The 12,717-nt window shown below is 48.0% G+C and overlaps 1 protein-coding gene across 21 annotated transcripts in view; it reads right to left on the reverse strand.

Moving 5' to 3' along the window:
- LOC125738026 (protein piccolo-like) overlaps positions 1–12,717 on the reverse strand; it is a 52,806-nt gene that overhangs the window by 25,031 nt on the left and 15,058 nt on the right. For all 21 annotated transcript variants that reach the window (XM_049006500.1, XM_049006493.1, XM_049006488.1 and 18 more), the window contains 3 exons: positions 6,402–12,717; positions 4,257–6,037; positions 825–2,880 (listed from right to left, as the gene is read on the reverse strand). In XM_049006500.1, coding sequence (XP_048862457.1) covers positions 825–2,880; positions 4,257–6,037; positions 6,402–12,717 — 10,153 coding nt within the window. The remainder of the gene's footprint in view (positions 1–824; positions 2,881–4,256; positions 6,038–6,401) is intronic.

Raw genomic sequence — 12,717 nt, forward strand, 5'->3', positions numbered from 1 at the left:
GGGTACCTGTGTGATGTGGCTACCTGTGCGATACAGCCTCCTTACTAATACAACTTTTTATTCGTTATTGTTGAACTAAACTTTGAATGATTCCGATTTACTACTTAGCTTGAATGGTTCCATTAGAGTGCATACGTATATTTTCAATGTAACTGCGATGCATGCATTCATCAGAATGAAAAACATAACCTGCTTCTCTGAAAACGTCTGCTGTCTTTTGAAAGAGGCACTTTGCATACAGGAACTGTGCTTTTACAGCTACCAGTATAATGACCCAGTCAACAGGCCACAATTAATGCTATATGTAATAAAACCTGCCATTTCCTCTTAAGCTTACCTCTGTGATCAGATTTGGCTGCACTTCCATTTCAACGTTAAATCACACTAGTCAAGAAGATGCCAAAAATAAAACAAGTGTGATTGTTTTAAAACATGATACTAAGAAAATCAAATCAAGAAATCCATATGTCAGATGTAAAAGAAGAAAGACCGAACAAGTACAATGGAGACATTTACAGGCAATTCTCAAGTGACGTAAGCAATCTGTCCCACAAAGCCTGACATCAGTCAAATTTTATGTAAATCGGATTGGTCCAACCATAGCATTCAAAACACTTTAACGCAAAAAACACACAAGCCATATATACTACTAGTATGTGCTAAACAGCACATATTAAATTACAGGCGCATGATGCCCTGACGCTTCTGTAAACTATTTGTATCTTGGACTTAATCTGGTTAACGTAAATCAAGAGCTGCCTGTAATGGAGTCTGGAGACGATGCACAGACCCAGCATGCAGCCACAGGAAGACGACCAGCTTACCTTCGCTGTCGGACACAACGCTTTGCATGTCCTCTGTCAGCAGTGCTAAGTCTCGCTCGTACACACGTGCACGGGATTCCACCCGTGACCTGGACTCCTCCTTCATGTGTTGCTGTACCTCAGGGAGGGAGTGACTGGAGCCAAACTGGTCCCTTAAGTCAGCTGATATGGGTGGGAGGGGGCCCGCGGACGCCCGAGCCATTCCCATTGGCTGGCCAACAGGACTCAGTGGACTCTCTTCCTCGGAGTTCTGCGCTATGATGGGAATGCGTCCCCTGCTCTGGCTGATGGGAAGGATGGATGGCTTGGCCCTCAGGATAGAGGTACCATCACTCTCCATCTTTAATCTCAGTGAAGAACTGGACAGGTCCCTCTTGATGGAAAGGTCAATTCCGTAGACCGAGCATGGCCTGGAAGAAGGTCGCGACCTGCTACCACTGGGATACACAGCGCTGTCTGGGAGGTGTACTCTTGAGTGGGGGCTTAGGTTCAATGATTGTCCTAGATTGAGAGATTGTGCAATACTAACTCCAAGATTGGATCCAAGGTATTTTTGCTGCTCTGTGATGTTCTTCCTCAGTCCAAAAGTAAAATTGTCCTGCAGCAGCCGTGATCGGGATGTGAGACCGCTAAGTGACGTGCCACTGGGTGTTAAATAGCTACTGTAATCCAGCCCAAGGTCTCTGCTTTCATGGATAGAAGAAAACTTTGTGAGTTTTGGGTCCAGCGTGGCCTTTTTATGTTTGGCTTGTTTCTGGTAGAGCAAAGAGGCCGGTAGCTGCTTTGCCGCCTGCTTCTCTAATGTCAGCCGACCGATGCTGTACTTATCAGTCCTGGGAAAGTGCCGGTAGCCACTGTCGCTGGGGTAGCAGTGGGGCAGGCCCGTCAAGGGGTCCAGGCCGCTCGCCCCTCTGCGGAACTCCTGCTTTATCTGCTGCTTCAGGAGCTTCAGCTCATAGGGTTCCTCCATGGCATCTTCCTGGACCTTCATGCAAGGATGAAGCCTGGAAGATGCCTGCAGCGGCCCCAGAAAGTCCCGCAACTCTGCGGCACGGAGCAGCCGGTCGGCTTTGGCCAGGTCTTTGTCGGGAATGCTGAAGCTGGAGGACAGTCCAGTGGAACCCTTCGTAAGCTCACTGATGTCATTGAGCAGGACGTAGCTCTTGGGGGCATGATGATCTACATCTGTGTACAGGGAGTCGGCAGAGATGCTAGACATAGGGCTGCTGGCGATGCTACCTCTTTCATCTACACCCATCCTCAGGCTGCTATATTTGCCCCCGAGATGGGCTAGGTCAAAGGTACTGTCTGCAGAAGAGGGGCCCAACAGCACGTTCGGGTTACGTATGATCTCATAGTTGGTGGTGATCTTCGTCTCCAATTCGGAGAGTGTGGAATGCCGGGATTTCTGGTACACTTGTGACCCAGAGTGCTGGTGTGACACCTGGGGGTAGGACAGTGTGGGTTCCGTGTAAATGGACTGAGTCTGGTATGGTGATGCTTGTGCACACTCGTAGAAGGTCTGCGGGGGGGTCTGTGTCGGCGAGGCGTACTGGTACACAGAGTACGGGCTCTTTTTCGCACCCTGTGGTGGGATGAACTGCTCGAGGTCCGACTGCGGCGCCGTCTTGGGTCTCTCGAGCATGTGGCTATCCGCCGTCGGCTCGCGGATGTTACTGACCTCACTGTCCGACATGTAGTCGCGCTCCTCGGCGACCCCTTGCAGGTAGTCCCTCTCCCGCTTCTCTCGCTCCTTCAGCAGCGCATCCTTCCTGCGATTGATGCCCATCTCCAGGTACCTCAGCTTGGCGTCGATCTCCTTCTCCTCCTCATCCAGCTCGGCCTGCTTCTTGCGGAGCTTAGAGGACTCCCGCTCCACGAGGCTGAGCTCCCTGTCGATGTCCTGCAGGATCTTGGCGCGTGCCATGGTGATGTTCCTGCAAAGGCGCCTGCGGGCGGAGCCAGTGCTGTAGCCACAAGAGCTGAGCATGGGCTCCTCTTCTTGGGGTGGGTTAGGGAGAGTACGCTTCACTTTCTTTTGGGTGCCTTTGGGTCCCTACGAGGAAAGGATACACCAATTAAAGAAAGCATTACGTGATGGTAAGATTTAAATCATTTATTATCTCTAAGTCTTTTGGGCCACAAAATTAAAAGTCTATAGTAACTCACCTTCCGGGTGATTCTAATAAGATACTAATAAGGAATGTAAATAAAAGTGTGCAGATCTCTGCTGTTTCTATGGAAACATCGTGAATATGTGACAAAAAGGAAGTCAGATGCTCCCTATAAATAGGCAGTTCTGGACACAGGTAATTCATTCATATTAAGATGCTGTAGGTTACTCTGGACTCACATTTCTGTGCAAACTCAGCTCTGACTGTCCTGCTGAATCTCACTGCAAAACCTGCTCAAGTCACTCACTTCCCAACTCCGTTAATATGACGCTACATTTATGTTAATATAACCCAACATTCATATTCATATGACCCTACATTTACATCGAGGCTGACCATGCAGAATAACCATATTAAAATAGAACGCTATTGGAAAATAATGAACATAAAAATTCATTCAAATGCAACAGTGGTTTTCAAACACCTTGTAGACCCCTGACAAACAGAACATTGGTTCAGTCTCGTGATCCGTTTCGATACAGTCTGAGAACCAATGATCTATAAAACCTCAAATCTAACACTCTGACCACCTAATGGAGATTGTGACCTACAATTACTTCACTTTTCTGAGCAGACAGCATGGCACCATAAGATCAATATATTTAATTTATACAGTAAAACTTTTCCATCTAAAAGTCCAGTTGATGTTAAGCATTGGTCAAAAATGGGGAGTTTTCAATACTACTACTACTACTAATAATAATAGTAATAATAATAATAATAATAATAATAATAATAATAATAATAATAAACCATACTCCAGACAGCTCAGTGACACGGTACAGTATGAATTACTGGGTTAATTGTGAACTTGGAACCCTCTGAAGGTGGGATGTGATGTGTATCCAGTCAAATGCTGCCTTGCTGGGATGCAAACGTGGGCTTTGAACCCAAAACAAATTCCAATGCACCAGCAGACAGTCAGCATCACTGCGAAAAACACAGGCACAGGCTGTAAAGCGAGTGGCCAGGCAGGCTACTGCGCGTAACAGGTGAACCGCAAATGGAAGCCTGGGGTGACGGCTGGCTGATGTGCTCTGTCAACGACTGCATGAAAATCACACGCGAAATTAAATTAATTACATTTAATTAAATGAAGTTGGGGGAGGAGGGTAGATAAAAGGCAATGTATAAAAGCCTATGCATAAAAATACTATTCAGAGACAGTGTGCAAATGGCAATACATCCATACAGGAAAGATTTCATCTTGTATCTTACTGAATGGAGGATCCATTGCTTCTCGCCAAACGGCACTTACTGAATAGCTGTCGGAGAAGTGGAAGCTGGAGCCCGTCTGCCTGTCTGCCGTGAGCTTTGACAAGTTCATGTCCAGCGGCTGTGTGCCGTTCGGGGCATTTGAGGACTCAGAGCCGAAAGTATTATGCGGGCTGGAATCTCCGACGGATTTTTCGTAAGAGACGTACTCCAGAGAGGTCTTGGGGGAAAGAGGAGAGACGGGCGAGAACAGCACCTTGGGAGACTTGGGAGTGGACGGCGCTATCTGCAGAGAGGACCCGTCAGCTTTCAGGTGAGCGGAGTAGCCTATCTCTAAAGGGCCTGGCCTCCTCTTATCTCTCTGGGGAGACCTCCTCTCCGAAGTCAAGCTGCCGCCCCTCTGCGACTTCTCTGGGGAGCATAACTCCACCTTAGTATCAACGTGGGCCCTGACTGACGGCCGTTTCAGAGACCCAGAGGGTTCTGTCTGCACTGAGATTTCGGCTACCGTCTGGATGGCAATGCTGGATAACTTGGAGGACTGCTTCCCCTTCTCTCCCTCTGCCGATCTGCTGGACCGTGCCCGGCGCCGGCTCCTGCTGGGGACATCCCACTCATCTTGGTCCTCCTCATCTGTCTGAACACTGCTGTCCACGCTCTTCCTGGTCCTCCTTCTCCTCCCAGCGTAAGCCCTGTCCGCTACATCCTCACTGTCAGCCTGGACCCCACTGTCTACTGTTGTCTTCTGGCCATCAAGCTGTATTGTGTTGCTGAGCTGGAGGTGAACCTGCCCATCTGACTCCTTTTGGGCCACCTCAGATCCTGGCATGATTGGTATATATTGGCCAACTCCCTGAGTGGGAGCTGAAAACCAGGCAGGGTTCTGTGGGGTCTCAAACCCAGTAACCACGGGAGCTGCGGTGGTCTCATCCTTCACTGGCCAGAACTGTGTGTCATCATGTCCTACGTACTGAATGTCCTGTGGTATCTGCTCAGAACCGCTGAGCGGAGGAACCCCCTCAGAGGGATCATAGCCATATACTTCTCTCATCTTTTGCTCCTGTAAGTGCAGCTGGAGCTGCTGCTGGAGTTGGTGTATCTGCTCCAACTGTAGCTGATGCTGGGCGTACGTCTCCTGCTGCATCATCAGGTGAGCCTGGCGCTCCTCCTCCTGCTGGAAGAGAAGCTGCTGCTTCATCGTCTGCAGCTTCTCCAGTTCCTGCTGGACGATGAGCTGCTCGTGCTCCCGGAACATCTGCATCTCCTGCCGTTCCCACTCGAGCTCCTCCGCCTGACGAAGCTGCTTCATCTTCTCCAGCTCCAGAAGCTCACGCTCCTTCTGGAACTGTTGCTCCTGGCTGTCGTCAGACCCCTGAAGGACTGGAGCGCTGAAAGATTGTGTCGGTGCTGCTACGGTCTCCAGTGGTGCGTCGATGTATGCACCAGGAGCCCCTGTTGCCATAGGAACGACTGCGGGGAATGCCGAAGGGAGAGTCTCCTTGCAGGTTTCTATGAGAACACCCCCATCTCCCATCGTGGGGGTGGTCAAAAAACTATATGAAGGTGAAAGATGTTGATCACCACTGGAATGCATTCCTGAGAAATCTTTATATGCTGTATTAAATATGGAGACCGGCTGGGTCGTGATTGCATATGTGGAAGGAACGGGGGCTGCGACAGAGGAGTACACTACTCCATTCGAACATTTCAAGACACTATTCAGACTGAAGTGTGTCCCAGCAGCTGGACGTTGGGTAGCATATGGAGGAAGAGTCATCCTCGCATATCGCTCCGCTGATCTACTCGAGTAGTCCATAATTTCACCTGTAGACATAAGTGTAAAATTATTTCTTTCAAACAAGGCATTTCTGCAATGGCAGACAGGACAGGGAAGCTTATTCAGACGTCAGAAAGCAAACCAGAGCGCATGCAGAAACGTCCGGCCTCCCCAGCTTGGCACCATGCCATGCCAAAACCACGTGTGGGCACACACATGCGTCTGTGCACAAAAATATGTCAAGAAGAAAAATGCAAAATGACTCGCAGATCAACACAAACACTTTTCAAAAATGAAGACACAAAAACAAGAACAAAGAACAAAAAAGTAAGAACAAACATCAGCCCGGTATAAGTGGAGGCAAATCAAAATGATACTTCAGTGACAGATCGGCAATGCCCTCATACTGACCTGTGGACATTTTTCCAGATGACAAGTCCACAGCGCCCTCCACTGGCCAATTAGGATAATCATAACTATTTTTGCTTTTATAGAAGAACAGTCCTGCCTCGGATAAGTTGGTATCAGACATCGAGGGCTTCATGCCATAGAAAGGCTTGCTGCCAGCAGGTCCTGAGCGATTGTATTGGTAATGATCATCTCGGTATCCGAAGCGGTCTTCAGGAAGGGCGGGGGCTGGCTGTGGTGTCGTGCATATTCCTGCGAAAGGAAATTTGTAGACCATGTCGCAGCAGACAGCTCGTCGTCCCCCTGTAAGATCCACAGGCTGGGAGTCATCCTCAACAACAGTGGTGAGGACCTCCGAGGTCGACTCCTCAAGAGTGACTACAGTTTGAAACGGCTTTGTTTTGGTGAGGTCCACTGCCCCCACCACCCCGGTCTCAATACACATGGTGCCATTGGTCATGCTCCCTGGAACGTCACCAATAGGTGACTTGAATGTTTCTATGCCCGTAATCGCCCCAAGAGAAAGGTTAATGGGACTGTCGGTACAGAAGCTACTCACAGGTTTTGAATCTAGAGGCCTATATATTATTTGGGCAACAGGCTCAAATGTCTTGGATGTTGTTAGCTGAAGAGGAGTTGAAAAAACAGAAGCATGAGTCAAAGGTCTGTCCATAACACTGCTGGGTGTCACTGTGGCTGTGCAGGTGACAGTTATACTGTCAGTAACAAAAGACAGGGTGGGAACCGGTGATGCTGCTGCACTGAGATTCACTATCGCAGAGTGTACGGCACTTGTTGGACGTCCACTGCTATCACTTGAAAACGACTGCCGCCGAGAATCCAGGGAAGACAGATCCATCCCTTTCTCGGTCATGGGAATGCTGATCTTCAAAGTACGAAGATCCACGACATCTCCAGAGTAGGGAATCATGCCATTTTCTTTTGGCTTTAGTTGCACTTTGGTTGCCATTTCTGAAGGAATGCTAATGGCAATACTAGGACTTCTGGGAGTGGGGGAAGGTGGTAACCTTTCACAGATCAGAGAGACCGTTGTTCTCTGAACTTCTGTGGTGACCACTTGGGTAACGAGGTTAGGAAAACTAGCAGGCTGCCCAGAGACTGAAACAGCCATGTGTCCTCCATGTGTTCCCTGATGTTCCACAGACTTTGCGTATTGATTAAATGGAGTAAATGCACTAGGTGCATCAAAGGTCGGATGTGCCATATTTGTTTGGAACACTTTTTTATTTGTGGATACTTGGGTAGTTATGCTTTCAGTTGGTGAGTTGGGCTGCGAAGGTAAAGTGATGACTACATATGCTCCATTTAAGGAACTTCCACTCCTTGGGGACCGCGGCGACTTAGGTGATGATGCATTAATTTTGCACTCTGGTGAAGTGCTCAAATTTAATGACAGTGCAGAGACGCTATGTGGAGATGTGGGCAGTGTGCTGCTTGTTATAGGTGGCTGACTAACAGTATATTTATAATGAGGAAAAAGAGCCTCCTCTTGCTGAATATTGACTGGTAACCTATCTGGGATAGGTGATAGTATTGGTGGAGGCACCTGTGGTCTGTACATTGAGAATGATGTACTTAGGTCTCTAACTGGTTTAGTCACATGAGCCATTGTTATAGGTTTTGAAAGGGCCAGTGGACCAGTAGGTGAAATTATTGGTGGTGGAGGTGGTGGTGGTGGTGGTGGTGTTCGAACAGGTGGCATGTCTCTAAGGCAGAAAGGTGGCTGAGGTTGGTAAGGGGGAGGTAAGGATTGCGTTGCAAGAGGTCCATCTGCTCTTTCCCGGGATGAGGAGCTGTGCAATGCTACAGGACTAGGGGGTGCTGTTCGAACAGAAGATGTTACTAGAGCACCAGAAGTAGACCCGATTCTTGTCGGAGAGGAAGAGTACAGGGTTATAGCAGGTAAGGATGAAACACCAGCAACTGCAGAAGATACAGAGCTGTCCACTGGTTTCACATATTTTGATGAATGGGTAATTAAGGAATCAGTATCGAAGCTGGGTACTGATATCACGACGTGCTCCTTTGTAGATGATTTCAGAGGGGGCATGGTGTGTGATTTAGAAGTAAAGGTGCTTGAGACAGTTTCTGACTGAGGAGGAGCCACTGATCTCTCAACATCTGTGGAATCTTTCACACCACGTTGTATGTCCACAACTACAGAATGCATGTATGTGGACAAATTAAGTGGTGATGGACATGGAGGAGGTGCGGCCTGGCTGCTGGAAGCTGTCACTGGTGCTGCAGGGACAGATGCATTAGAGACTGTAACCAGTTCTAAACTTGATTTTAATTCTGGGGATGGAACAGTGGTTGGAACTAAAATAGTGACTTGAGCCATGACAGGGGCTAAGGTTGGAGGTGCTTTCTCTAAGTATGGATGTGGTTTTGAAGCTGAAATCTCAGAGGATGCAGCAGACAAGTCTAGTGCTGGAGGTGATGAAGCTGAAGTATCCTTTGCATGAGACACTTCACAGACAACTGTTAAGGGTTCTATTTCAGCAGGAGGTAAAACTGTAGGAAGAAAAGAAGCAGGACCTGGAGCAGACGTACAAGTGGAACGAGGAGCTGGCGTATCTGTTACTTTGGGGACTTCAGAAATAACAGATATTGGTTCCAATTCAGCAAGGGCAGAAGCTGGAGTTGGATCAAGAGGAAGGACTGAAGTAGGATGTAGTGATATGTTTGAATCACGAAATGGCAGCGAAGGTGAAGTTGAACTAGATATCGTTTGAGCTACAACACAAACAGCAGTCAACGGATTCAATTCAGAAGAAGTTGGAACAGGAGGTAAAGCCACAGCCAGAGGCGGAGCTCCAGCTTTAACTAGGTTTTGTGTTTCTGCTGGAGATGGGACAGTCACTGGCTGTGGGACACAAATCATTGATACTGGCTCTGTGTCTGCAGAAGTGGTGAGTGAAACAGGGAGAGGGGCTGGACGTGCAGTGACTGTTGACTTGGGTACTTCACAAACAACTGATATAGGTTCCATTTCATCGGCAGTTTGTTTATAAGCACTGCTGTCTATTATAAATCCTTGCTTGTCTTTAAACTTCTCTTGGAGAATTTGTGGAGCATCAGACAATGGGACAATATCCTGCTTTTCTGTAACATGGTCTCCTTCTACATCTTCCTCTGCAGATGAGCACCGAGTTATTTTCAGATCAGGTATAAGGTGTACAGTCCTAGTGAGACTAATATCTGAATATATGCTTGAATCGACATAATCAAATTGATTACCAGCACGGTCTGGTTTTTCTGTAACGCCATCTTTGGAAGAAATCACCTGTGGTGAATGGGAAACTGCTTGAGTGGGACTTGCTCCAGGTCTTACAATGGTGCTTTGTTGACTCATTAATCTCATAACTGCAGCCTCAACTATAACAGTGTTTTCATGCTTTTCTGTGTCACTTGGAGACACAGCTACAGAGCAAATATCACTGACAGGAGGCATTATCACAATCTCTTGCAGATGTTCACTTATCTTCTGAGTTGGTTTTGGTTCCAGTTCTTTCAGTGTTGAATCCTTCCCTTCTTGTGGCATACCTTCATACTCCTCTGGTGCCTTTTTATCCTCTTCATGCACTAAAAGCGTACCTGTTCCTTGCTCTGGGATCACTATTTGAACTTGGTCTTTAGTTTGATTCTTTGGTTTCTCCTCGACTGCAGAATGAAACGACGGTTCACATATTTTCTGAACAGCGGGAATTTGACTTGCACGACACTCTGCTGCCTCAGATTTAGGTTCAATGACTGAGGAATCTGCAGGCAATCTGTGGAGTTTTTCCATTTCCTCTGACTGTCGCAGCTCTTGTGCTGGAGAGGCATCTTCAATGGGGGAGAGATTCCTTGGAGGAGTGGCTGGATGCTCTCCTCTCCTCTCTGAACTCATCTCCTCTTTTCCTTTCTTAGACTTTCTACTGGAGCCCCTCTTCGCCAGATGCTGCTGATCCATGTCGCCCCACCTGTCTTGCTCCCTATGGAGCTCTTCTTCTCGCATTTCCTCTTCCTCAGAGGAGTCCTCAATAGTTGGCAGTATGTGGCCATGTTGTCTGTGTCTAGCCTTTCTTTGCTTACTTTGCTCACTCAGTTTCTTATGACTCGGACTGCTGTCACTATCCTCATCCATTGAAGACACTGAAGTCGGTGATGTCCCAGGTGTAAAACTGGATGCATGAAAGCTGGAGGATCCCTCACCCTTTGACCTGTCCTCTGGGGAATTAGGTAGGCTTTCCAGCTCATCATCAGCTAAACCCTGTTGTACAGAGCCTATGTCTTTGTATGGTAAAGTAGAGCTATACTCATGGTCTTGATTCTCAGATGGTCTTTCCTCAGCTTCATCATAGCTAATACTGGTTGTTTTGACGAGCTTCTTGGACTGCCCAGAGGTACCTCCCTCGTTACCCTTTCTCTCTTCCCGTTTGTGCTTCTGCCAATGTATGTCGCCCTTTTCATCCTTGTGCAAATCCAGGTGGCTCTCTGTTATGGATTTCCTTTTAACCTCCCCTTCTTCACTGATGGATAGGTTTTCCTGCACTCCCTGCAGTAATGTTGAGGTTTCAACCACAGTATCGTCCTTGACAGAATCATAAAATTGTGCTCCTCTTGTGATTGCATCATTTACCTTCACCTTCCTGTGGCTGACAGAGAGTGACTCTCCCTCTTGCTGAACCTCTCCTGGCACTTCATGTGTATGGTACGATTCTGAGGATACAAGTAGGGTTCTTGGCCTGTGGCTGTCTTTTTCTTCATTTCCATCATCATGTAAATGATTGTCGGTTCTGCTTAGATGAACTCTGGATGTTGTTAGTGTACTTGATTCTAAGTTTGTCATATCAGAAGGACTTGAAGCGATCCTCTGGGCAGCAGGGTCTATATCTTCTAGAGGGGCCCCTTCAATTTTGATTTCTTCCTCTATCCCTTCCGAAGGTTGTACTATTGATGTCGTTCTTGAAAGTACTCTGGCTGGAGATGGTGTTGCACCTGCCTCCTCTGAAGCTTCATGTGGATGAGCAGGACCATAGTAAAGAAGCTCCTCTGCTTGATCTGCAGACTTATGATGAGCCATTTCTAATTCTGGAGGGGTAGCAGTTGATGCAAGAGGAAGAAAATGTTCAGGAGGAGCAGTAACAGCTTCAAGAGAAACAGTTCTAGATTCTGGGTGAGAAGAAAGCATAGGTACTACAGCAGGCTTCTCTGGAGGAGTGACAGGGTTAGGAGGTGGAGTTTCTTTTGTTATTACAGTAACATCTGGAGAAGGTTTTAACGGCGAAGGAACAGTGGTAGTCTGCACAGACTCAGCATCAGGCTGTGGGTGGCCAGCGGCTTCTACAGATGATGGTGTAGGCTCAAACAAAGGAGAAGGAATTTGAGAAGTAGCAGACTCTGTAGATGCACTTTGAGAATCAGAGAAATCTGCACTGGACTCTGAAGAAGAAATGGCAACTTCATGGGGAAGAGTAGGTTCAACAGCAGTAATGCTCTCAAGATGAAACTCAGTGTCTTTCGAAGGATCCACAACTTCAGGGGCAAAACTAGGCTCATAAAGAGAATCTGTATTTGCCTCAAGTGGTCCAGTGACAGTAGCCTGTTCCAATGTGTGAGCTACAACAGGGGACATATGCCCAGGAGTGGCAGCATCAACTTTAGGAGAATAACTTAGTTCAGCAGAAGTATCAGTGGAAGTACTCGAAGCTGTAGATTCAGGAGAGGCAGCGGCTGGAGCTGGAGCTGCAGGAGGTTCAGGGGGAGGAGTGTCAACTTCAGAGAGGGGGCTATCTGCAAAATGTTCAGATTCTGAAGAAGCAACAGCAGCTTCAGGGGGATGTATAAGCTGAGGATGTGCAATTTCAGGTGGATGTATAAGCTCGGGATGTGCAGCTTCAGGCTCTGGGTGTTTAAGACAAAGCTCCGGCTGAAGAGGTTCTGGAGCAGGTAGAGATGTAGGCCGTAGAGGAGCACTCTCACATGAAGGAATAGGAGTGGCATCTTTTGCAGGAGGTGTGGACTTGGGGTCCTTTATCTGAGGGGATGTAGAGTCAGCAGGAGCAGCCGTGGTTTCAGAAGCAGAGCTACCTGCTTTGCTAATCGAGGCAGATGGAGCCTTGTGATCAGCAGCGACCTTTTGGGCAGCAGTCGGTCCTGTACGGGCGGCTTCTTTCGCAGGGACGGCCTGACTTTTCTGCTGACTGGCTGGCTTTACTGGGGCAGGGAGGGGGGGCGGTGGCGTCATGCCCATGTCTCCAAGCTGTCCAGCAAGGGCCCGTTGTGTTTGGCAGCTCAAACAGAGCCACTCATT

The sequence above is a fragment of the Brienomyrus brachyistius genome, chromosome 3 (genome assembly GCF_023856365.1).
Source record: "Brienomyrus brachyistius isolate T26 chromosome 3, BBRACH_0.4, whole genome shotgun sequence".
NCBI lineage: Eukaryota > Metazoa > Chordata > Actinopteri > Osteoglossiformes > Mormyridae > Brienomyrus > Brienomyrus brachyistius.